Source organism: Oncorhynchus mykiss, chromosome 16 (assembly GCF_057628025.1).
Source record: "Oncorhynchus mykiss isolate SJ-2025 chromosome 16, ASM5762802v1, whole genome shotgun sequence".
In the NCBI taxonomy this organism is placed as follows: domain Eukaryota; kingdom Metazoa; phylum Chordata; class Actinopteri; order Salmoniformes; family Salmonidae; genus Oncorhynchus; species Oncorhynchus mykiss.
The window spans coordinates 53903561-53931321 of record NC_143037.1 but is presented as its reverse complement, the minus strand read 5'-3'; the positions used below and the strand labels follow the sequence as shown (position 1 = coordinate 53931321).

The 27761-nt window shown below is 41.6% G+C and overlaps 1 protein-coding gene across 2 annotated transcripts in view; it reads right to left on the bottom strand.

Moving 5' to 3' along the window:
• nphp4 (nephronophthisis 4) overlaps positions 1–27761 on the bottom strand; it is a 193594-nt gene that overhangs the window by 81439 nt on the left and 84394 nt on the right. For both annotated transcript variants that reach the window (XM_036947178.2, XM_036947179.2), the window contains exons 9-10: positions 4282–4473; positions 3981–4116 (exon numbers count right to left, since the gene is read on the bottom strand). In XM_036947178.2, the coding sequence (XP_036803073.1) occupies positions 3981–4116; positions 4282–4473 (328 nt within the window). The remainder of the gene's footprint in view (positions 1–3980; positions 4117–4281; positions 4474–27761) is intronic.

The window sequence follows — 27761 nt, the reverse complement described above, 5'->3', positions numbered from 1 at the left end:
CAACGCACATGTGCCTCCAGTTTGGGCATTGTGTGAGACAGCGTTTTTCCACCACCATCAACAAAACACCAAATGATGGTATTTCTCATGGAAGAATGCTGTTTCATCCCTCCAATAGAGTTCCAGAATCTTATAGAATCTATGCCAAGGTGCATTGAAGCTGTTCTATTTTATTAACACTTTATGTTGGTGTTTCCTTTATTTTGGCAGTTACCTACCCTACAGTGTAAGGTGAAGTTGGACCTAGATGCTGATCATGGATCAGTTTAGCATTTTCCTAACCAACTGCTAAGGTTGGAATTGGGAAATTGATCCTAGATCTGAATCTATAATATCACCCCGGAGTTACAAGTAACTGCCAAAATAATGCAAACACCAACATAAAGTGTTTTAATAGGATGTTGGGCACCACGAGCCGCCAGAACAGCTTCAATGCTCATCAAACCACTCAGTGACTACTCGACTCGTGCCCTGTGGATGGAGGGATTGTCATCCACTCCAATCAGGATAGAAATTATTCACCATACTATAGGTTGAAAGTAATCACTCAAATTGGCTATGTATTTATTGCCGTTTACCTTGCCCTCTAAAAGGGTTAAGTGAACCTAAACCATACCAGGAAAATGCACCCCACACCATAAGAGCTGCCAGAACCGAGCTGCCAGAACCCTCATTTACTCAAGTGTTTCCATTATTTTAGCAGTTACATGTTTCTCTACAGTCAACTTCTATGAACCACTAGAATTGTCCTATTGTAGACTAGATAGTAAGCACACAGTGGAACATCACTCAGACAATCTGTGACAGTGTTGTCTTTTAGACACAGTCACAGTCTGATTCAAATGTCTGATGCAACGCTGGGTGAACTGCACCGGTAGCCATAGTGATGGTGAAATGTAAGACTCCCCATTTCACTCTCGCTTTTTTCTCTCTCTCTCTCTTGTTCTACCTCTGTCCGTTTTCCTCTATCTCTTTCTATAACTCTCTCACAGCTCAGTTTCTCCTCTCTCACTCACCCCCCTTCTCTGTGACTCTCTCTCTCTCATTCTTTCTCGGTTGGCTCAGACTGGCCTTTTGGAAATGGCTAGAGTAGCCTGGGGTGCAGGAGCCTTGCTGTAGCATCCATCTGCTCAGACTACAGTAAGTGTGGACAGGAGGACACAGTAGTGCTGGATGATGAACTAGTACCATGACACTACCATGGCACCAACCTACTCTATGGCATCCATTTTGTTTGAAGTGCTTTTAAGTGGCACTGCAGACTCTACTTTTCAAATCATTAAGTGGATTTATCAGTGATAAACAGATGTTGACAGCTGAGAAATCAGGGAATTGTGAATAATGCAAGTATGAGCCATTGGAATGAATTATTTAATAATCTAAGAGGACACAGCTAGATGTTTTTTCCCCGTTTTGCTTATCATTAGCCAAGTTGTACACGATGGCGGTCAAGCAAACAGTGCGTGTTCTGTAGCTACTTCCCTGATTAATGGGAGTGCATGGACTGTGTGAGAATGCATAAGTCACACCCCACAAGACATGCCACCAGAGGTCTCTTCACAGTCCCCAAGTCCAAAACAGACTACGGGAGGCACACAGCACTACATAGAGCCATGACAACATGGAACTACATTCCACATCAGGTAACTGATGCAAACAGTAGAATCAGATTTATAAAGTAGATAAAAATACACCTTATGGAAGAGCGGGGACTGTGAAGTAACAAACATAGACACATGCACACACACACACACACACACACACACACACACACACACACACACACACACACACACACACACACACACACTAACATACGCACTATACACACACATGGATTTTGCGTTGTTGATATGTGGTAGTGGAGTATGGGCCTGAGGGCACACACTTAGTTTGTTGTGAATTCTGAAATGAATGTGTCGTAATGTTTTTAAAATTGTATAACGGCATTAATTTTGCGAGACTCCAGGAAGAGTAGTTGCTGCCATGGCAGCAGCTAACGGGGATCTATAATAAACACAAATACTGAACTTGGTTTAATGCCCATCATACATTTCTCACGGAAACATCTAAAACGGTATGAATCGATAAGTGTCTTACTTTCCTTATTTCAAAATTACTGGCTGAAGGGGTAGGAATGCAATGTGGAATGTTTGATCCTCCTTTGATCCTCCTTGCTTGTCGGATGCAGCCATGGGGCGACAAAGACATAAATTACACATCTCGGCTTGTAAATGAGCTGTTGTTTCTATCAGCCTTCCAGAGAAACATACAGATGAAAACACAAACATACAAACACACACACTTATACACAAGCACACACACGCACACACGTACACATGGCCAAGAATGCACAAAACAAACAAATACACATGAGCGCACGTACTGTACACACCGACACATACACCCCTCTGTCTAATCAGAGAACAGTCAGCACTGTTCAAACCACCAAATCAAAATAATGACAGAGATTCATGATATTGTACATCCTTAACAGCAGCCAACACAAAATCATTTAGGCGACATGTTCAGAGAAGACTTTCGAGGACACTTCAACCGCTGATTCAACTGTCATTAAACAGACTTTGCAAAGAAGCAGCCACCCCAAATGAACCTCAATCAACTCCATTCTCCGTGTAGGAAGATAAGCTGGCTAGCGACAACATTAGGATGGAAATCATTGGCTATGTAGAGTCCACTCAGAGTCAAGATATACCCTCTGTCAACGACAATGGACTGAGTGTCTGTGTGCCAAGTGTTTACCAGGATTTTATAAATCAATTCCGTGACAGACAACTGCTCGGATTTCCAATACGTGACACTTGTAAGTTATTATTATTTTCTTTCTTTTTATGTTCAAATAAAATGAAATGAAATAAATAAATCGCTTTATCTTTCTAAAGCTCAGTATGGGATTTAAATAATGCAATTCATCTAACCTTTCTTTTACCAGGAAATCTCTCGAGGTTTCAACCTCTTTTCTGGGAAAGACCTGAAATAATATAACTAATAGAACAAGAGATCTAATAACTGTGCCTTCAATATAGGTTGCAACTGTACCCTAATACAATAGTGTCATATCATTAGCCTTTGTTGTTATGAGTGCCATACATAGACAGTAACATATCAGTGTTTTCACATATGATAACAAAATATGTCTCCGGTTCTGCTGCATACATAGCCTACCAAAAAGGCTCAAGTCTGATGAGTTCGGATCGCAACTCAACTCTTTTCCGGAGCAGAAGCTAGCGTGAGATACCGATGTCAGGCTTGTTCAAAATCAAGGGGCCATATCGGGCCCTGGCCAAAGTCTCTTCCGGGTACTCTACTTCTTTGTCGGAGCATTCTAATCCTGGAGAGAGCAGGTGGTGCCAATGAGATAACACTACAGTGGTTGGGAGTCCCATTATGCATATTGCTTCTGATGGATGGTAGTCAGAACTTTGAAGCCCTTCTCCAGGGGTGACTAACTGCAGCAGTGTGTGAGCCTGAAAAGTATGTTGGTCTGCGAGCAGCCTTTCTGTCATTCCATGCTTTCCCTGTTACGATAAACAAAACCTGTTATGGTGAGGAAACAAACACAGGCAGTGACGTTTGAAGTGATTTCAAAGTCCAATTCAAACTAGAAATAACCTTTTCTATGTCAGCCATTTTCAAAGGGAATCTCTTCACTACTTAGGAGTTCAGAATGTGTCAGTCGTTTGGGGAAAAAAACAATGTATATTTTTTTTCCTTTAGAAGACTAAAGCCATTATGAGAAATAAAAGGACATTGTGACTGATGCTGCTGATACATGTCAGCTATGTGATTAAGACAACATAGAAAAGCAGAAAAAGCTGGATGTTGGCTATTGGATACTTCAGTTCAAATAAAAATGTTAATAAGGATAATGTCCAGAAAAGCAGGAATTCCTGATGAATCAGGAAGAGTCCCATCCATGACTGATACAGATGGAGATATCCCCCCGTGATGATATGTACCTGGTGAGGGTGAGGGAGGTTTCCTCTGCTGTCCTGTCCTGCTCCTCCTCAGAGACACAGCTGTGCTGGACGAGGCCTTCTGCACTGAGCTGGAAGACAGACGGAACCTGACCATGTCCCTCTCATCGACCACCTCCTAGAGAGGACCAGAGAGAAAGACAGAAAGCGAGAGAGGCAGAGCGAGAGAAAGACAGAAAGGGAGATAGAAAGAGAAGTCAGTGTGGGACTTCCAAATGATCAGCTGATCCATCAACTCATCTAATGAATTGGTTAATATCACACATTATGAGAAATATGTTACCTGGGCAGGACTTTGGCTGTTGGAGGAAGAGGTATAGGCCATGATTCCATAGGGGTTGGGCGTAGAGCCGCCCTGCAGACTAAGCTTCACTTCTTCGGCCCTCAGGGCACCCCACTCCTGGAAGGGGCACCACACCCCCCAGCGCAGGCACTGCATGAAGGCTGTCCGGGAGATTGTGGAGGTCGAGGAGAGCTTTGGAACCCAAAAACACCCAAAGTCAGTAGAACCTTTAGCGGTAAAGAAATACTTCAAGCCTTATATGTAGTGTGAGGCACAACACGTTGCCAGACAGGAAGAAGTGTAGAGAGCTCCTTGTGACCTTATGTTCCCGAAGGGGATGAAGAGGATTCATAAAGTAAGTAAGCAAGCATGTGTAGTCTGTTATATGTTATAACTCATGCTACACAATAATTCAACGTAGAAAAATAACAGTTTGTGAATACTAGCTATCTTTATTTGTGGGAGTTTATACCATTCCTGTTAGTATTCCGATCAGGAGCAGTGGAAATTGTTTCGAAGTCAGTATACCGTCAGAGGTCCTTATCAGTCAACGGTCTTCTCGACAGTCGAAAAAAGTTCAATTTGCTCCAATGGCTTTCTCAGCAAATATTGTATCATGGTTGAAAGAGGTGAAAATTAAATGGCTGAGGAAAAACAATAGTGGTGCAGCAATTCCAATTTGAGGGCATTGTCCTTTCGCTCCAGGCAAGTCTGGAGTCCAAGGTTATTATAGTTGTGATTTTCTATTCGTTTTTTTATTTCTATTAGTTTGTTTATTTCTAGTTTAGTTTCAGTTAGTTCATTCTTGATTTACTACTTTTGTTTTAGTTTCAGTTTTATAACTTATTATATTATTTAGTTTCAGTTTTAGTGTTAGGGAAAGAAAGTAGGTAGGCTAGGAGCCATTTATGTGTTGTAGGCCTATAGCTTGTGTTTTGGGGGATATCAAATTTTCCCACTGGGGGGCCGTAATACACAAGGTGATGAGTCAGGTCATAGGTTTGGTTATGTTTAAATTATAAATCAATCTTAATGAGACTTGACTATGTTGCCCAGTTGTCAGTTACGACGAGTAAGACCTTCTCTTGTAGGTTGAGCAACACAGATGCTGTGCCTCGTTGAAGCAGGCTGATATGCCCATAAACGAAGCACTCCGTCCTTTCTTGCTCCATCCGTCTACACACATGGTTATTTCAATGTCTCTTTCAGAATCTCCTGAACTTTCTGGGTTGCTGTATCCATTTGCAAAGCAATCACCTCGTTTACTCTAGAATTGCCAGGAGTATTACATTTGGGATCAAGTGTTTGGTTGAATTTTCTGAAGTCTGGCTAATAGCACAGTATTGTGGACTTGCCAGACTGGATGAATACATGAATGAGTGCTTCTTCTTATTTTTTTTAACTCATTTTGAATTAGGTTTCTGCTATTTTCAGGCAAATGGCTAATGTGCGTTGTCCTAACGTTACGGTTGATGTGCAGCTACTAAGAGCTGGTGGCGCTCTCACCTTGTCTTTATCCTGAAATGGTTTGTATTTCTTTGTGGGCGCTGTTCAGATTAACTTTGAGGTTGGTTGGCTTTTCCCAGTTCCACACACGCTGCTGATACTACAACACATTTGCTTTTGTCCTTTCCAGCATTGCTTTACTTTTTGCTGCCACCATTGTTCACACCTATGGTTCACACTCACACACAGCACGCCCTCTGATTTCTTCCCTATTAGAATGATCACTAACTCTACTGATAGCTATAGTGATGCACAAGCTAGCCTATTTGAAATGTCGGCATATACTGGCAGCATTTACCCACCAGATTCAGAAGCTTGAAAACTCCGTAAAAAAAATAAGATTGAAAACCCCCCCCCTTTCATTTTGAAGTTTAGAAGGAAAAAAAAACTATAACTGAACAATGAGTTTTTCATTTTAGTTAGTTTTGCAGTCAAATATAGTTTCAGTATTGTTCTCGTTTTTCAAATGTTTTTCTTAATTATTTTATTTCAGTTTACTAAATTGTTTTCCCATTTTAGTTTTCATTTACTATAATAACCTTGCTGGAGTCCCAGAGGAATGTTACTAAAGCATGTTCAGTCTATAGGACATTGGTCTATAGGCCATAGTATGAGCAATGTGGACATGATCAGGGGTTCTGTAACTGGGGGTCGATAGAAACTAGAGGAACAAAGAGGTGTAATGGGTTCGCACTCAAAAATATGTTGCATAAAGCTTACTTCATTATTCTCTATTTTACATTTTTTACTGCTTCAGTGATAGTGTACACAGACGTTTCAGATTTACAGCCTTCTTCAGTGTGTAGGTACAATTAGATGTCAATCTCCTGGCATTTCGCTTGTTTACCTCGAATTCAGGGATAGTTTTGGTGTTTCAAATGAAGTAAGTAAACTGAAAGGGGAAAAACATCTTTGAAGGCAAACTGAGGGGGAAAGAGGACTATGTAGAATTTTTTTTACACCATTTAAAGGTATACTTCAGGATTTCGGCAATTTACACCATTTAAAGGTATACTTCAGGATTACTGGAAGTCTATGGTATCTTCTAGCATGCTAGCAGTTACAATGGACTTCTAGTCCTTGCTCTAATGCTAGTTAGCAACTTCCTTCAAACTGCACCAGAGACATAAAAATGGTATCCACGAGTTCATTGGACTCTGGGGAAGTAGATAAAGGGCTTCTTTGCCAAAATACTGAAGTATCCCTTTAATGTTCATGTTGTGATGTACAGCACTTGTAATAGTCATTGATATTTGCGTCATATTAATTACTGATATTGCACAGCTCCTCAAATATCATGAGCCTTCTATGTTTGAACGAATGCACGCACGCGCACTTCCTAGCTAGCCCCGTTCTACAGTAGGCCTTAATACAAGTGATACATCTCCCCCATCACCTGAGAACAGTCACACGTGTACTTTAGGAGCAGATTTGTTGTGCTTAAACATGATTTACAATGAGTCCCGTGGCGCCTCTACTTCACTCTGAAGACAGCCATTCATGGAAAACATTTAATTCCCGCGAGCAGTTTCGCAGAATCGATTAATAAGCCGGTCAGCCTCAGACCAAAGTAATCAATCACAGGTAGGGAGGACGAAATACATAAGAAACCCTGCATGTGCCAAGGCCACGTCAGATACAGTATTCTAGAGAAATAAAATCATTCTGAATGTGTTCCGTTCAACAACAGATGAATAAAGCCCCTCAAGGTTGCATCCTGACCAATTTTGTATACAGCATAAATAAACCCTGGATTGCTGATGCTATGTATTGGCCAATGAGAGGCTTTGAAGCCACCGGTCCGCCATACAGAGCTCGCCAGCTTGTAGTCTTAAAAAATGGAAATGAGTTACATCAGATTCGTTCAGCAATTCCAATGTGGAAAATGAATTGGGAAAGAATAGGGTTTTGGGATAAACGCCGAAAATAAGGTCTGAGGTTAACACAGGCTTAGTATACATTATTTTGGGCTTTCATCCAATAACACTACAAAAACTCCATTAATTTCCCCAAAGGCTTTGGTCAACAAGCCATTGAGGAGTTAGTGCCTACAAAAAGACACTGTTACTATTGCTCTCATTTGGCACTCCCCAGAAGAAGCAGGCCTTTCATAAGAATAAATGAAATTCTACAGTATTTCAATGAAATGTTTCAAGTGGGGACAGTAACATTAGAATTACACTTAAAGGAAATTGTTTATATATCTATCTTAATTTAAAAAAAATGTTTAGCACACAATATAATTAAAAATGATTCATTAGGATGTCTGTAATAGAATAAATGTGGCAAAAACAAATGTAGACATTAATAAATGCATTTCTATAGGTTCCCCAAAAATGTTACAATGGTGGGGGAGTGTCAAGATGAAGGTGCAATGGCTTTTAATGGGACCCATACAGTATCGTGCAAAAAGTTGACCAAAAAGCACCTAAAAGCAACTGGATGATCAAGACTCTTGGAAGAATGGCCTATAGACAGATACATCAAAAGCATAACTTTTTGGATGACATGAGTCCCATTATGCCTGCCGAAAATGATGGTTTTGGGATGCTTTGCTGCCTCAGGACCTGGACAACTTGCCTTAATAGAATGAATAATTAATTCTGCTATCTATAAGAGAATTCTACAGAAGAATGTCAGGCCATCCGTTTGTGAGCTGAAGCGCAGCTGGGTCATACAGCAAGACAATAATACAAAACACACAATCAAGTCTACATGAAAATGGCAACAAAAAAAAAACATTTTAAGTTTTGGAATAGCCTAGTCAAAGTCCAGACCTAATCCTAACTGAGTTAAAGCAGTTCTGCATGCAAGGGTGGGAGCGATGAGAGACTGATCAACAACTACAGGAAGCATTTGGTTGCAGTCAATACAGCTACTTAGTGGGGGCAATTACTTTTTCACACAGGGGAATTGAGTGTTGCATAACTTTGTTAATTAAATATATATTTTTTTGTTATTTGTAAAATCAGATTCCCTTTATCTAATATTAGGTTTTGGTTGAAGATCTGATAACATTCAGAATCAAAAATATGCAAAAATTTAGAAAATCATAAAGGGGCAAAAACTTTTTCATGCCATAAAGTGCATTCAAAAAGTACTCATACCCTTTTCCCACATTTTGTTACGTTACAGCTTCATTTCTCAAATGGATTAAATAAAAAAATGTCCTTATCAATCATCACACAATACCTCAATGACCAAGCAAAAACAGGTTGAGAAATTTTTGCAAAACAAAAAGGTCCCACAGTTGACAGTGCATGTCAGAGCAAAAACCAAGCCATAAAGTCAAATTAATTGTCTGTAGAGCTCCGAGACAGGATTGTGTCGAGGCACAGATCTGGGGAAGGGTACCAAAACATTTATGCAGCATTGAAGATCCCCAAGAACACAGTGGCCTCCATCATTCTTAAATGGAATATGTTTGGAACAACCAAGACTCTTCCTAGAACTGGCTGCTGGCCAAACTGATCAATCAGGGGAGAAGGGCATTGGTCAGGGAGGTGACCAAGAACCAGGTGGTCACTCTGACAGAGCTCCAGAGTTCCTATGTGGAACATCTCTAGAGACCTGAAAATAGCTTTGCAGCGATGCTCCCCATTTCAACCTGGCAGAGCTTGAGAGGATCTGCAGAGAAGAATGGGATAAACTCCCCAAATACAGCTGTGCCAAGCTTGTAACATCATACCCAAGAAGACTTGAGGATGTAATTGCTGCCAAAGGTGCTTCAACAAAGTACTGAGTAAAGGGTCGGAATAATTATGTAAATGTGATATTTCAGTTCTTATTTTTAGTATATTTGGAAACATTTCCAAAAACCTGTTTTTGCTTTGTCATTATGGGGTATTGTGTGTAGATTGATGAGGGGGGAACTATTTAATCCGTTTTAGAATAAGGCTGTAACATAACAAAACGTGGAAACAGTGAAGGGGTCTGAATACTTTCCGAATGCACTGTATTATCCCCCGCAAGTGCAGACATTAACTGCTACTTCACTGAATTGAAACTCGAAAATGGGGGCCGTAAAAAAGATAGCCATATATATTCCCAGGAGGCACTGCCTGTTTTTCCATTTCACGAGGTCGAATTAATAAGATGTTTCATGAGAAACATTAATTCAAGCGAGTCCATTTGAAAGTGATGATTATGTAAAAATTACTTAACTAGGGAGAGATAAGTTTGTGTGGTGGAAGTAGCCAGTAAAAAAATATAAGGCAATTTATCTAATGTGTCTGTTTTCTACACCCTCTCTTTTGAGCTCTCGCTCAGAGCAGACTGTCGTGTCTAGCACATGGTCTAACACTTTGTTCTGCAATGTTTAATGAATATTCTCGGTTTGGGTTTGACCTGTGGGAAGAAATGCTGGTTGGATATCTGAGGAGCAAATGTGAGGGGAAACAAAGCACCAATTACAGGCGTCTTCTACAGTGCAGAGAATGCTCTTATCAGCCCAGCGTTCGCCTCTTATCACAAACTTCCAAAGTCTTCCAACTGTAGAAAACTGCTCAAACTCAAAATTACTGTTAGTGCATTTTATATCCACACGAGCTGGAGGCGAACAACCCTTTGAAACTGGGCATGTTTCTGCATAGATAGCTCTTCAGCACAGCCTTCAGAATTCAGAACTGCCACGATAGCATCAACATGAACCCAAACACTCTTATTAACTGGCACAGAGAGGGTTCTTTCAACAAGATACATTCCAAGAAATCTTTATTACACAGTTTACCACCACCAAACACAACCCATGGATAGTATACAAGCAATGGAACAAAAGGAACCCATTCAGGGGACAGTTAACTCCCTAACACCATTTTCTGTGTGAGGTTTTGAAAGAACACTCCGTATAGGCATCAACGTGGTGTGATCTACACAAACTGCATAGAGCAGCAACTCAACTGGGCAGACAAAAGCATCTTGTGGAGATTCTCAATACGGCTCTTCAATCATCTTCTGAGTAAACAAACAAACAAACAAACAAACAGGGACATTATAAATAGGTACTGTACGGCTGAAGCCGGGTGGGAAATGCAACATTTATTATGCGGCTAATCTTTGAACACGAACATACTGTATACAGACAGTCAACATCGTTCAATGGCAGAAGTAAGCTCTAGCATTGTGTTCTCTCACTGAGTGAATATTGCAATCATCTAGTAGAGGGAGCTCAACACTATGCCAAGGAGTGGATGTAGGCGGTTTAATTGTGATGGCTTGAGGGGGGACATTTGGCCATTGGTCTTAGTAAGCTCAAGCCCCCCTCCTTGGATCAACACAGTGCAAATGAGTAGGTGACACCTCCAAGATCAGGGGCACTGACTCATTCTGTAATCTTACTCAGTGAGTCATGTTCAGCTACAATACAATGAACGACCTGTCGTGACAACAGAGCGATGTTGTCTCCATGCCATCAGATTCCAGGGTGATAATACTGAATGTTGGTCTATGCCCTCAACTACCATATTCAGATGAACTAATAAAAAAAAAGCTTGCCTTTAGCTATGCAAATGTGTAAATGTTATGTGACAGTCATTGGTTTGAAAAACAATCCTTTCAGAAACTAACTAGGGTCAAGAAATCCCTTCAGATATTTTGAAAATATTTAGTCAAGAAATTGGGTGTATATTTAAAAAAAATAAAAAAAAAAAAAAAAAAGTGTCATTAAATTGCATTTTGGAAGCAAACACGCATATGGTAATGCAACAACAGTGGAGATGAGAGAGAAAAAGAGAAAGGGTCGCCTGAGGCAAAGACGAGCGAGAGGGAAACTTTTTCAGAAAGTTATACAGAAAACAATAACAGCAAGCGATGTCACTGCACACATAGGCCTCATTGCTGAAAATGGCAAAGAATTTTTCTGGGAGAAGAATCCATCAAGCGTGTTTAGTCGAGTAAAATGCAATGTTTTGGGATCCGCAGACAAAACAAGTATTTCATTGTCAAATGTGAAATTGGGGGAAAATATAGATCTCATGTCTGTAACCTGGGGCCACAAAATCTTCAAACTTTGAAAGAGAGACCACCTAAATTACAGACAGTGACCAATTCAGGACCTCTAATACAAAGATTAATTTATTAACTTTGCCTGAGTTAAGCACATGCTGACTAGACCGGCCACGTGGGTGAGTTCACCATCACGCTCATGTTGATTTTGTATATCCACTCAAGAAGTGATTGAGACGCGCAGGTTGAAATATCAAAACAACCTCTAACCAACTATATTAATTTGGGGACAAGTCGAAAACACATGAAACAATCATTGACATTTAGCTAGCTAGCTTGCTGTTGCTAGCTCATTTGTCCTGGGATATAAACATTGGGTTGTTATTTTACCTGAAATGCACTTTGGATCTCTGTAGAATTGTTGAATAACATGTACAGTGTAAATGTGTAAATGTATGTGTAAATGTATTTTGCAACGCTCAAACACTCAACACGAGCAGTGTCGTCAGCATGTTAAGTAGTCGAATCTATGGAAAGATAAAAACAATTATGCATTAATGTATGCAGCCTTTGAGATTCCCAAAAAGTAGCCCGACTTTCAACGACTCAGGCTTTTTCGCAAGCAGTGGGAGATTGGGAATTATTCCTAAATTAGAGGAAAGAGCATTGATGGGAGACTGAGTCTGATAGTTATTACTATTAGTGCAGTCTGCTGGGCGGTTGGAGTCATTATTTCAGCCAAAACCCTGTGACAGGAAGAGGCCCAGAGCTTTCTACTACTTATTCTCCACAATGAGCAGCCCAGCAGAAAGTGAAGAAACATGCACCGAGATCATTAACTTAACATTTTCATCCATCTGCTAGAAGACTCAGTCACTCGGATTCTGTGTTCTTTTCAACTCAGCCCCACCAAGACCAAATAATGCTTAGAAGAGCTGAGTCGGGTGTCAGATTCAGCCTTCGCTGATTGCAGAATCCTCAAGGAGAGTTCATGAGAGCTGGGACTTTTGCTGAAACCAATTTATTGTGGAATAGACAGTCATTGTTATTTTCTGGGGATTCCAGTGCAGGCCTGTGGAGTGAACATGCATGTAGTCTATTTATTTGTCTACCTTGTGAAGTGAACATAAGTGCAAAGAATACAAACATCCAAAAGCAACACAGGAATTTAATAACGGTGGGTGAAGGCTTTGCCATAGCATAAAGAAGGGGATCACCTCTTCTGCGCCAAAGCAAATATTAGTATATCAACCACGTCCCTTCAAAGCAGTCAGTGGGCACAATCTAACTTTTCATTTAGCCCAGCATATGATTGAATAAGATGTCGTTCGGAGGGTTGAATTGTCAAGTATGTGAGAAAAAGTAATTATAACTACCTCTGGCCATTTCTGCACTTCAAATCAAACTGAAAAACCAGCAAATGATTATGTAAAGGGTAGTCTGTAATTTGTGTAAGGGTACACGTGTACTGTAGCAAAGTACTGGAGCGTATCCATTCCATTAACTGTACTGTTCCATCAACTACTGTAAACCCAAGCCCTTGTTTTTATTTGTTGGCTTTATGTAGGCTATTTTTACATGGTTGGTAATGGCAATATCAGTTACTTTTTAGGTTTGTATCATTTTCATTTAGGTTTGGATATGTTTATTAACTACATGACAATGACTGAGATATGAAGACGTTATTATAAATTAAATGAAACTATTTCACGGAAATTTGCATATGAAAACCATAACTGGTAAGCAGAATGGTAGAAATTGTAAGATAAATTGGCATTCCACCTGAGAAAGGTTGCCGAGTACCAATGTAGCCTATTAACGGGAACTTCAGGAGTAATGGCAGAATCTGACAAAGCCAGCTGGAGCGGGAGGAAAATAGTTGGGTCAGGTTAAAAGTAAGCTTAGTGTCAGACTAGCGCAATGCGTATAGTTCATTTCATTAAAACACATAGGGTGTGTCTATACAGTGTAGTCGGAAAGTATACAGTCGTGGCCAAAAGTTTTGAGAATGACACAAATATACATTTTTACAAAGTCTGCTGCCTCAGTTTGTATGATGGCAATTTGCATATACTCCAGAATGTTATGAAGAGTGATCAGATGAATTGCAGTTAATTGCAAAGTCCTTCTTTGCCATGCAAATGAACTGAATCCCCCAAAAAACATTTCCACTGCATTTCAGCCCTGCCACAAAAGGACCAGCTGATATCATGTCAGTGATTCTCTCGTTAACACAGATGTGAGTGGTGACGAGGACAAAGCTGGAGATCCTTCTGTCATGCTGATTGAGTTTGAATAACAGACTGGAAAGCTTCAAAAGGAGGGTGGTGCTTGGAATCATTGTTCTTCCTCTGTCAACCATGGTTGCCTGCAAGGAAACAGGTTCCGTCATCATTGCTTTGCAAAAAAAGGGCTTCACAAGCAAGGATATTGCTATCAGTAAGATTGCACCTAAATCAATAATTTATCGGATCATCAAGAACTTCAAGGAGAGCAGTTCAATTGTTGTGAAGAAGGCCTCAGGGCACCCAAGAAAGTCCAGCAAACGCCAGGACCTCCTAAAGTTGATTCAGCTGTGGGATCGGAGCACCACCAGTACAGAGCTTGTTCAGGAATGGCAGCAGGCAGGTGTGAGTGCACAGTGAGGCGAAGACCTTTGGAGAATAGCCAAGTGTCAAGAAGGGCAGCAAAGAAGCCACTTCTCTCCACGAAAAACATCAGGGAAAGACTGATATTCTGCAAAAGGTACATGGATTGGACTGCTGAGGACTGGGGTAAAGTCATTTTCTCTGATGAATCCCCTCCCCGATTGTTAGGGGCATCTGGAAAAAAGCTTGTCCGGAGAAGACAAGGTGAGCACTACCAACAGTCCTGTGTCATGCCAACAGTAAAGCATCCTGAGACCATTCATGTGTGGGGTTGCTTCTCAGCCAAGAGAGTAGGCTCACTCACAATTTTGCCTAAGAACACAGCCATGAATAAAGAATGGTACCAACACATCCTCAGAGAGCAACTTCTCCCAACCATCCAGGAACAGTTTGGTTACGAACAATGTTTTTTCCAGCATGATGGAGCACCTTGCCATAAGGCAAAGGTGATAACTAAGTGGCTCGGGGAACAAAACATCGATATTTTGGGTCCATGGCCAGGAAACTCCCCAGACCTTAATCCCATTGAGAACTTGTGGTCAATTCTCAAGAGGCGGGTAGACAAACAAAACCCCACAAATTCTGACAAACTCCAAGCATTGATTATGCAAGAATGGGCTGCCATCAGTCAGGATGTGGCCCAGAAATTAAATGACAGCATGCCAGGGCGGTTTGCAGAGGTCTTGAAAAAGAAGGGTCAACACTGCAAATATTGACTCTTTGCATCAACTTCATGTAATTGTCAATAAAAGCCTTTGACACTTATGAAAGGCTTGTAACTATACTTCAGTATTAGATAGCAACATCTGACAAAATATCTAAAGACACTGAAGCAGCAAACTCTGTGGAAATTAATATGTGTCATTCTCAAAACTTTTGGCCACGACTGTACAGAATCCTTTAATTTTTCCACATTTTGTTATGCTACAGTCTTATTCTATAATTGATTTAAAAAAAATTCCCCCCATCAATCTACACATAATACTCCATAATGACAAAGGAAAAACAGCTTGTTAGACATTTTTGCAAAATATAACATTTACTTAAATATTCAGACCCTTTACGCAGTACTTTCTTGAAGCACCTTTGGCAGCAATTACAGCCTTGAGTCTTCTTGGGTATGACTCTACAAGCCTGGCACACCTGTATTTAGGGAGTTTCTCCCATTCTTCTCTGCAGATCCTCTCAAGCTCTGTCAGGTTGGATGGGGAGCGTTGCTACACAGCTATTTTCAGATCTCTCCAGAGATGTTTGATTGGGTTCAAGTCCGGGCTCTGACTGGGCCACTCAATGAAATCCTGAAACCACTCCTGTGTTGTCTTGGCTGTGTGCTTAGGGTCGTTATCCTGTTGGAAGGTGAACCTTCGCTCCAGTCAGATCCTGAGCAGGTTTTCAACAAGGATCTCTCTGTACTTTGATCCGTTCATCTTTCCCTCGATCCTGACTAGTCTCCCAGTCCCTGCAGCTGAAAAACATCCACACAGCATGATGCTGCCACCACCATGCTTCACCATAGGGATGGTACCAAGTTTCATACAGAAATTACGCTTGGCATTCAGGCCAAAAGTTCAATATTGGTTTCATCAGACCAGAGAATCTTGTTTCTCATGGTCTGAGAGTCTTTAGGTGCCTTTTGGCAAACTCCAAGCAGGCTGTCACATGCCTTTTATCGAGGAGTGACTTCCCTGTGGCCACTCTACCATAAAGGCCTGATTGGTGGCTTACTGCAGAGATGACGGTCCTTCTGGAAGGTTCTCCCAACTCCACAGAGGAACTCTGGAGCACTGTCACAGTGACCATCGGGTTCTTGGTCACCTCCCTGACCAAGGCCCTGCTCCCTCGATAGCTTATTGTGGCTGGGTGGCCAGCTCTAGGAAGAGTCTTGGTGGTTCCAAACTACTTCCATTTAAGAATGACGGAGACCAATGTGTTCTTGGGGACTTTCAATGACGCATACATTTTTTGGTAACCTTCCCCAGATCTGTGCCTCGACACAATCCTGTCTCAGAGCTCTACGGACAATTAATTTGACCTCATGGCTTGGTTTTTGCTCTGACATGCACTGTCAACTGTTGGATCTTATATAGACAAGTGTGTGCCTTTCCAAATCATGTCCAATCAATTGAATTTACCACAGGTGGACCCCAATTAAGTTGTAGAAACATCTCAAGGATGATCAATGGAAACAGGATGCGCCTGAGCTCAATTTCGAGTCTCATAGCAAAGGGTCTGAATACTTACGTACATAAGGTATCTGTTTTTTATATTTAATAAATGCGTAACAATTTCTACAAACCTATTTTCGCTTTGTCATTATGTGGTATTGTGTGTAGATTGATGAGCATTTTATTTTATCCACCTTAGAATAGGCTGGAAAAAGTCAAGGGGTCTGAATACTTTCCGAATGCACTGTATAACCCTAACCCATCTGTATAACCCTAACCCATCTGTATAACCCTAACCCATCTGGACAAGAGGAATACCTATGTAAGAATGCTGGTCATCGACTAAAGCTCAGCATTTAACACCATAGTACCCTCCAAACCCGTCATTAAGCTGTGCAACTGGGTCCTGGACTTTTTTACGGGCCACCCCCAGGTGGTGAGGGTAGGAAACAACATCTCCACCCCGCTGATCCTCAACACTGGGGCCCCACAAGGGTGCCTTCTCAGCCCTCTCCTGTACTCCCTGTTCACCCACGACTCCGTGGCCATGCATGCCTCCAACTCAATCATCAAGTTTGCAGACGACACAACAGTAGTGGGCTTGATTACCAACAGCGATGAGACGGCCTACAGGGAGGAGGTGAGGGCACTCGGAGTGTGGTGTCAGGAAAATAACCTCACACTTAACGTCAACAAAACAAAGGAGATGATCGTGGACTTCAGGAAACAGCAGAGAGAGCACCTCACTATCCACATCGACGGGACAGTAGTGGAGAATGTGGAAAGTTTTAAGTTCCTAGGCCTACACAACACGGACAAACTGAAATGGTCCACCCACACAGACAGCGTGGTGAAGGCGGCGCAACAGCACCTCTTCAACCTCAGGAGGATGAAGAAATATGTCTTGTCACCAAAAACTCTCAAACTTTTACAGATGCACAATTGAGAGCATCCTGTCAGGTTGTATCACCCCCTGGTGCGGTGATACAGCCCACAACCGCAAGGCTCTCCAGAGGGTAGTGAGGTCTGCACAATGCATCTAACTACCTGCCCTCCAAGACACCTATACCACCCGATGTCACAGGAGGGCCAAAAAGATCATCAAGGGCAACAACCACCCGAGCCACTGCCTGTTCACCGCGCTATCATCCAGAAGGCGAGGTCAGTACAGGTGCATCAAAGCTAGGACCGAGAGACTGAAAAACAGCTTCTATCTCAAGGCCATCAGACTGTTAAACAGCCATCACTAACATTGAGTGGCTGCTGCCAAAATACTGACTCAAATCTCAAGCCACTTTAATAATTAAAAGTTGGATGTAATAAATGTAATCACTAGTCACTTAAAACAATGCCACTTTATATATAATGTTTACATACCCTACATTACTCATCTCATATGTACAGTGGGGCAAAAAAGTATTTAGTCAGCCACCAATTGTGCAAGTTCTCCCACTTAAAAAGATGAGGCCTGTAATTTTCATCATAGGTACACTTCAACTATGACAAAAAAAATCCAGAAAATCACATTGTAGGATTTTTAATGAATTTATTTGCAAATGATGGTGGAAAATAAGTATTTGGTCACCTACAAACAAGCAAGATTTCTGGCTCTCACAGACCTGTAACTTCTTCTTTAAGAGGCTCCTCTGTCCTCCACTCGTTACCTGTATTAATGGCACCTGTTTGAACTTGTTATCAGTATAAAAGACACCTGTCCACAACCTCAAACAGTCACACTCCAAACTCCACTATGGCCAAGACCAAAGAGCTGTCAAAGGACACCAGAAACACAATTGTAGACCTGCACCAGGCTGGGAAGACTGAATCTGCAATAGGTAAGCAGCTTGGTTTGAAGAAATCAGCTGTGGGAGCAATTATTAGGAAATGGAAGACATACAAGACACTGATAATCTCCCTCGATCTGGGGCTCCACGCAAGATCTCACCCCGTGGGGTCAAAATGATCACAAGAATGGTGAGAAAAAATCCCAGAACCACACCTAGTGAATGACCTGCAGAGAGCTGGGACCAAAGTAACAAAGCATACCATCAGTAACACACTACGCCGCCAGGGACTCAAATCCTGCAGTGCCAGACGTGTCCCCCTGCTTAAGCCAGTACATGTCCAGGCCCATCTGAAGTTTGCTAGAGAGCATTTGGATGATCCAGAAGAATATTGGGAGAATGTCATATGGTCAGATGACACCAAAATATAACTTTTTTGGTAAAAACTCAACTCGTCGTGTTTGGAGGACAAAGAATGCTGAGTTGCATCCAAAGAACACCATACCTACTGTGAAGCATGGGGGTGGAAACATAATGCTTTGGGGCTGTTTTTCTGCAAAGGGACCAGGACGACTGATCCGTGTAAAGGAAAGAATGAATGGGGCCATGTATCGTGAGATTTTGAGTGAAACCCTCCTTCCATCAGCAAGGGCATTGAAGATGAAACGTGGCTGGATCTTTCAGCATGACAATGATCCCAAACACACCGCCCGGGCAACGAAGGAGTGGCTTCGTAAGACGCATTTCAAGGTCCTGGAGTGGCCTAGCCAGTCTCCAGATCTCAACCCCATAGAAAATCTTTGGAGGGAGTTGAAAGTCTGTGTTGCCCAGCAACAGCCCCAAAAACATCACTGCTCTAGAGGAGATCTGCATGGAGGAATGGGCCAAAATACCAGCAACAGTGTGTGAAAACCTTGTGAAGACTTACAGAAAACATTTGACCTCTGTCATTGCCAACAAAGGGTATATAACAAAGTATTGAGATAAACTTTTATTGACCAAATACTTATTTCCCACCATAATTTGCAAATTAATTCATTAAAAATCCTACAATGTGATTTTCTGGATTTTTTTTTCTAATTTTGTCTGTCATAGTTGAAGTGTACCTATGATACAGGCCTCTCTCATCTTTTTAAGTGGGAGTACTTGCACAATTGGTGGCTGACTAAATAGTTTTTTGCCCCACTGTATATACTGTACTCTATACCATATACTGCATCTTGCCTATGCCGTTCGGCCATCGCTCAACCATATATTTTTATGTACATATTATTCATTCCTTTACACTTGTGTGTATAATGTAGTTGTTGTGAAATTGTTAGATATTACTGCATGGTCTGAACTAGAAGCACAAGAATTTCGCTACACTCGCATTAACATCTGCTAACCATCTGTATGTGACCAATACAATTTGATAAGATATACAGAAACGAGTAACACTTGCACACCACAACGCTGACCCAGGGGACTGAGTGATCTCGCTCTCAGAGGCCATGAGTAAGGTTTTTAAAATCAGGTCAACACTCGTAACGCTGCGGTTGGCATATTCACTGGCAGGCAACCTCTTGTCACAGTCCGTTATCCCCACATCTGAAGCTCACCAAGAACTATGAGGCTACCTGCCACAATGACTACCGCCCTGTAGCACTAAAATCAAGAGGGCGCTGAGAGTGCTAATAAAATCAATCCGCAAAACACCAGTCTCAATGTCAGCAGTGAAGAGACGACTCCGGGATGCTGGCCTCCTAGGCAGAGTTCCTCTAGTGTCTGTGTTCTTTTGCCAATCTTAATCTAATCTTTTTATTGGCCAGTCTGAGATATGGATTTTTCTTTGCAACTCTGCCTACAAGGCCAGCATCCCGGAGTCGCCTCTTCACTGTTGATGTTGAGACTGGTGTTTTGCGGGTACTATTTAATGAAGCTGCCAGTTGTGAGGCGTCTGTTTCTCAAACTAGACACTCAAATATACAGTGCCTTGCGAAAGTATTCGGCCCCCTTGAACTTTGCGACCTTTTGCCACATTTCAGGCTTCAAACATAAAGATATAAAACTGTATTTTTTTGTGAAGAATCAACAACAAGTGGGACACAATCATGAAGTGGAACGACATTTATTGGATATTTCAAACTTTTTTAACAAATCAAAAACTGAAAAATTGGGCGTGCAAAATTATTCAGCCCCTTTACTTTCAGTGCAGCAAACTCTCTCCAGAAGTTCAGTGAGGATCTCTGAATGATCCAATGTTGACCTAAATGACTAATGATGATAAATACAATCCACCTGTGTGTAATCAAGTCTCCGTATAAATGAACCTGCACTGTGATAGTCTCAGAGGTCCGTCAAAAGCGCAGAGAGCATCATGAAGAACAAGGAACACACCAGGCAGGTCCGAGATACTGTTGTGAAGAAGTTTAAAGCCGGATTTGGATACAAAAAGATTTCCCAAGCTTTAAACATCCCAAGGAGCACTGTGCAAGCGATAATATTGAAATGGAAGGAGTATCAGACCACTGCAAATCTACCAAGACCTGGCCGTCCCTCTAAACTTTCAGCTCATACAAGGAGAAGACTGATCAGAGATGCAGCCAAGAGGCCCATGATCACTCTGGATGAACTGCAGAGATCTACAGCTGAGGTGGGAGACTCTGTCCATAGGACAACAATCAGTCATATATTGCACAAATCTGGCCTTTATGGAAGAGTGGCAAGAAGAAAGCCATTTCTTAAAGATATCCATAAAAAGTGTTGTTTAAAGTTTGCCACAAGCCACCTGGGAGACACACCAAACATGTGGAAGAAGGTGCTCTGGTCAGATGAAACCAAAATTGAACTTTTTGGAAAAATTGCAAAACGTTATGTTTGGCGTAAAAGCAACACAGCTGAACACATCATCCCCACTGTCAAACATGGTGGTGGCAGCATCATGGTTTGGGCCTGCTTTTATTCAGCAGGGACAGGGAAGATGGTTAAAATTGATGGGAAGATGGATGGAGCCAAATACAGGACCATTCTGGAAGAAAACCTGATGGAGTCTGCAAAAGACCTGAGACTGGGACGGAGATTTGTCTTCCAACAAGACAATGATCCAAAACATAAAGCAAAATCTACAATGGAATGGTTCAAAAATAAACATATCCAGGTGTTAGAATGGCCAAGTCAAAGTCCAGACCTGAATCCAATCGAGAATCTGTGGAAAGAACTGAAAACTGCTGTTCACAAATGCTCTCCATCCAACCTCACTGAGCTCGAGCTGTTTTGCAAGGAGGAATGGGAAAAAATGTCAGTCTCTCGATGTGCAAAACTGATAGAGACATACCCCAAGCGACTTACAGCTGTAATCGCAGCAAAAGGTGGCGCTACAAAGTATTAACTTAAGGGGGCTGAATAATTTTGCACGCCCAATGTTTCAGTTTTTGATTTGTTAAAAAAGTTTGAAATATCCAATAAATGTCGTTCCACTTCATGATTGTGTCCCACTTGTTGTCGATTCTTCACAAAAAAATACAGTTTTATAGCTTTATGTTTGAAGCCTGAAATGTGGCAAAAGGTCGCAAAGTTCAAGGGGGCCGAATACTTTCGCAAGGCACTGTACTTTTCCTCTTGCTCCCACTCCTCTTTCTATTCTGGTTAGAGCCAGTTTGCGCTGTTCTGTGACTGGAGTAGTACACAGCATTGTATGAGTTCTTCAGTTTCTTAGCAATTTCTCGCATGGAATAGCCTTCATTTCTCAGAACAAGAATAGACTGACGAGTTTCATTAGAAAGTCCTTTGTTTCTGGCCATTTTGAGCCTGTAATCGAACCCACAAATGCTGATACTCCAGATACTCAACTAGTCTAAAGAAGGACCGTTTTATTGCTTCTTTAATTCGGATAACAGTTTTCAGCTGTGCTAACATAATTGCAAAATAGTTGTCTATTAGCCTTTTAAAATGATACACTTAGCAAACACAACGTGCCATTGGAACACAGGCTTGATGGTTCCTGATATTGGGCCTCTGTACAACTATGTAGATATTCCTTTTATTTATTTTAATTTTAAATCTGCCGTTTCCAGCTACAATAGTCATTTACAACATTAACAATGTCTACACTGTATTTCTGATCAATTTGATGTTCTTTTAAATGGACCAAAAATATATATATATATATATATATATATTTTTTTAATATATATATTTCCAAAACAATACATTTCTAAAGTGACCCCAAACTTTTGAACGGTAGTGTATATATTATAGTAGTACTGCATTGTTGGGAAAGGGTAAGCCAGAAATGCATTTCAATGTAATAGTGCACAAGACAATAAAATCTTCCATGTGGACAATGTTTGTTCTCACCGGGTTCATTGTCAGTCGTGATAGGCAGTGAACGTCTCTACAGGGCAGTTAGCAATTCTGACGCCTTCCATGTGGAGTAAGCAAATGGGCCAGCCAGGGCATAGCTTTTCTACACTGGCAGCAGGCTTCAGAACTAGGGCCCGGCCACATGGCGTCCATTAGGCACACAAACATCGGTCCCCTCTTGCTCGCTGCCAAGGCGGCATGTACCCGTCTGGAAAAGGATGGCTTCGCTGGCACGCTCTCACAGGGTAAGACTCACTCTGGGCCCATCAGGGGAGATTGATGCACTTCTCAGTGGGGAAAGCTGACATTCATTTTAATTAGGCCAAGCATTGTGTCTCCAGCATCGTGGTCTCTACTGCTCTCTTCCAGCCGCTTCCCTCAGCGTGGAGATAAAACCCCAGGGAGAAATTACCTCCAGCATCAGCAGAATCAGCTAAATACATCCTTTCAAAATCCTGATGACATTACTATGTGTATGATGTTTGATTAACATTTAATTAACATTTATGTGACATTTGAGAGGCGGAACAAAACAATCAGTTTTTTGTTTTTTTTCCAAGCTAGGGCCCACGCTAACCTGAAGACTCTTGAGTCTTGACATGCATCTCATCCAGAAAGCCAGGCAGCCAGACAACCGGGGTTAGGGCAAGAGGGGGGGTTATTGTAAGTGGCAATTTTTTAATGAGCATGTGAATGGAGAGATTTAAAGAGGTTTTCATTCTGCAAACATCATTAAAGCCTGCAGGGACACGCGTCTTCTTAAGAGAAGTCACAGAAAACACACACAACGATCCATACAAAGTCTACCTGCACTGCAATCCAATTAAAATCCAAAAAAGAGTCTCTAAGGCACAGAGGAGCAGCCATACCAAACAACTTTAACAACCACTGGCACCCATGTCAGTGGTTCCTGATCTGATGTTGTTGTTAACATCCTAACCCTTTGCAATCATATTAGAAATATAGATACAAATACATGAATAGATACAGAAAGAAATACACAAACTAAACTAATGAAAATATTAAATCTGAGCTTTAATTACTAAGCCACAGTCAAGAGGAAACCATCCACATACTGTATATATTCAGCCGGTTACAATCAACCATTCCCAAAACAAGCAGAAGATTACTACTTTCACTCTCATTTCCTGGACTTTGAGTTGATGTAGATGTCACTTTCCTTAGGAGGCCTCCAACTGAGTGTGTGTGCTTGTGGTGCTCGCAAAGTTAACCGCATAGTTAACACTGAGTGAGCTGGGTGGTGGCTGTCTAAAATGAGCTGCAGACACATAACCACCCTGTGTCACTGTGCACCCTTGTGTATGTGTATGCGTGTGTGTGTGTATGTGTGTGTAGCCGGGTGCTCGGTAAAGGGCACATCAGTGCTCATGTTTAAATCACTTTTGGAGGAATCAGAAAGGTCACACGTTAATGGTTACACTTCCTCAGACGCTCTAATCAAGCGTGCCAGTCACCCAGCCAGGGTCAAAGGGCACCTGAAATCAGACGTGACTAGTGGCACATTCATTACCAGAAGCTAGCTTTCAGCTTCTCTCAGCCTCCTCAACACAAAGCAGTTCCTCAACAGCCTGCGTGTCACAACTGTCAGGCCCCCTTCTATTCCTTGACACCTAGTTTACTGCAGTGTAACAGTCTTGGCGATTAATTACTGATTTGGGTGTGTGCCTCAGCAAGTGAGACAACGACAAGGATGAGAGACGAGGAGGGGAGGATGAAACGGGCCCTCATGACAGACGCCACCACCGCCATTCTGCTTCAGCTTCTCAGTCTGTGACCTGGCGCAGTCACTCGTTCCTCGTGTCAACGTCCTGGATAACTGCAGCTGTCACGCTTCTCCAACAAATTGCTTGGAGGCAAAAGGACAGGAACACATGGCCAGCGCGCCTGCCTTCTCCCAGACCGACCTCCATTAGAAATGAGCTAGTGCCTGTCAGAGGGAGGCAGACAACAATAAGCGCCATCGTCTTACATTAGGCTTTATATGACTGTGTTACATGGCTCAACAGCTAACTGCGTTTGATAAAGGCGGTGATTGAAGGGAGCAGAGCAAGGGTGGGGAAAGACAGCAGGGCTAAATTGGTGTTGACAGAATGAAATTAGGAGCCGTCGACGCGGCCGCGTGTCAGTCCCCCGTTCTAGTCATATAGCTATACTGTAGATGGAAACCTACAGTACAGTAGTCCAAGGATGACATCTATGATTAGCCCACATACATATGTGATGTACTGTGCTGGGTATTTTCATGCACTTTTCATGGCTGATTGGAAGTGAAATGCTTTGATTCTATTGGTGAAGATGTAGGGTTCACTTCAAATGCATGATTTTTTAAAATTAAATTTAGTCTTTTTACCACTACTTACTAAAATATTTCCATATTAAGTTTTTAATCTCATTCTCAAGGTTGATGTGTATTTACAGAGTCTTCAGAAAGTATTCACACCGCTTGACTTTAATGCTGTTGTGTTACATCCAGAATTTAAAATTGATTAAATTGCGATTTGTCACTGGCCTACACACAATTCCCATTCATGTAAAAGCGGAATTGTGTTTTTATACATATTTACTGGTTAATTAAAAATAAAAAGCTGAAATGTCTAGAGTCAATAAGTATGAGAGTATTCAACCATGAGGCCAATGGTGACTTAAAACAGTTACAGAGTGTAATGGCTGTGATAGGAGAACACTGAGGACGGATCAACAACATTTTATTTACTCCACAATACTAACCTAAATGACAGTGAAAAAAGGAAAGACTATACAGAATTAATATATTCCAAAACATGCATCCTGTTTGCAATAAGGCACTAAAGTAAAACTGCAAACAATGTGGCAAAGTAATGACCTTTAAGTCCTGAATACAAAGCGTTATGTTTGGGGCAAATCCATCAAAGCACATCACTGAGTACAGTACCACTCTTCATATTTTCAAGCATGGTAGTGGCTGCATCATGTTATGGGTATGCATGTCATTGGCAAGGACTAGGGAAACAGGATAGAGCGAAGCACAGGAAAAATCCTAGAGGAAACCTGGTTCAGTCTTCTTTCCAACAGACACTGGGAGACAAATCCACCTTTCAGCAGGACAATAACCTAAAAGCCAAATATATACTGGCATTGCTTACCAAGACAACATTGGATGTTCCTGAAAAGCCTAGTTACAGTTTTTTTTACTTAAATGGGCTTAAAAACAAAACAATGGCAAGACTTGAAATGGTGGTCTAGCAATAATCAACAACAAATTTGTCAAGAGCTTGAAGAATTTGAAAAATAATAAAATGTGCAAATATTGCACAATCCAGGTGTGCAAAGCTCTTAGAGTCTTACCCAGAAAGACTTTGAGCTTTAATCACTAACAAAGGTGATTCTAACATGTATTGACTCAGGGGTGTGAATACTTATGTAAATGAGACATTTCTGTATTTAATTTGCAATACATTTATAAAAACATGTTTTCACTTTATCATTATGGGGTTTTGTGTGTGTGATTTTGTATTTATTTAATCCATTTTAAATTCAGGCTGTAACAACAAAATGTGAAATAAGTCAAGAGGTCTGAAAACTTACTGAAGGCACTGTATGTGGCTACATGAAACGTGCACAATGTGTATGACATGGGTAACGTGCAATGTACGTATTATGTTGAGTATGTAATATGAAGTTTATATTATCTATACAGCAGTCTAAGACAATTTCCCCCTCGTGACATTAAAGTTCATGATGTCCAAGAAAGGGAGCATATTAAAATACAGCATCTAAATCAGTGCTTCCTAAACTTTTTCACTCATGCCTCCCTTTCATTATTGGGGAACATCTAGAAACGGCATAGAACTTCTCCCATTTTTTTTCAAAGGCAAATACTGAGCAAATAAGTCAAATTAACAACAGCTAAATAAAAGAAAAGAGATTATACATCTACAGTGTATTCGGAAAGTATTCAGACCCCTTGACTTTTTTCACATTTTGTTACGTTACAGCCTTATTCTAACATTTATTAACTAAATCCACAGCAATCGACACACAATACCCCATAATGACAAGGCGAAAATATGTTTTTAAAATGTTTGCAAAAAATAACTGAAATACCTTATTTACATAAATATTCAGACCCTTTGCTATGAGATTGGAAATTGAGCTCATTTGGCATCCTGTTTCCATTGATCATCCTTGAGATGCTTCTACAACTTGATTGGAATCCACCTGTGGTAAATTCAATTGATTGGACATGATTTGGAAAGGCACACACCTGTCTATATAAGGTCCCACAGTTGATGTCAGAACAAAAACCCAGCCATGAAGTTGAAGGAATTGACCGTAGTGCTCCAAGACAGCATTGTGTCAAGGCACAGATCTGGGGAAGGGTACCAAAAAATGTCTGCAGCATTGAAGGTCCCCAAGAATATTGAATGGAAGAAGTTTGGTACCACACTTCCTAGAGCTGGCCGCCTGGCCAAACTGAGCAATCGGGGGAGAAGGGCCTTGGTCAGGGAGGTGACCAAGAACCCGATGGTCACTCTGACAGAGCTCTAGATTTCCTCTGTGGAGATGGGAGATTCTTCCAGAAGGACAACCATCTCTGCAACACTCTACCAATAAGGCCTTGATGGTAGAGTGGCCAGAGGGAAGCTACTCCTTAGTAAAAGTCACATCACAGCCTGCATGGAGTTTGCCAAAAGGCAACTAAAGATTCTCTGGTTTGATGAAACCAAGATTGAACTCTTGGGCCTGAATGCCAAGCGTCACATCTGGAGGAAACCTGGCACCATCCCTATGGTGATGCATGGTGGTGGCAGCATCACGATGTGGGGATGTTTTTCAACGACAGGGACTGGGAGACTAGTCAGGATCGAGGGAAAGACGAACGGAGCAAAGTATAGAGAGAACCTTGATGAAACCCTGCTCCAGAGTGCTCGGGACATCAGACTGGGGCGAAGGTTCACCTTCCAACAGGACAACGACCCTAAGCACACAGCCAAGACAACGCAGGAGAGACTTCGGGACAAGTCTCTGAATGTCCTTGAGTGGCCCAGCCAGAGCCCAGACTTGAACCCGATCGAACATCTCTGGAGAGA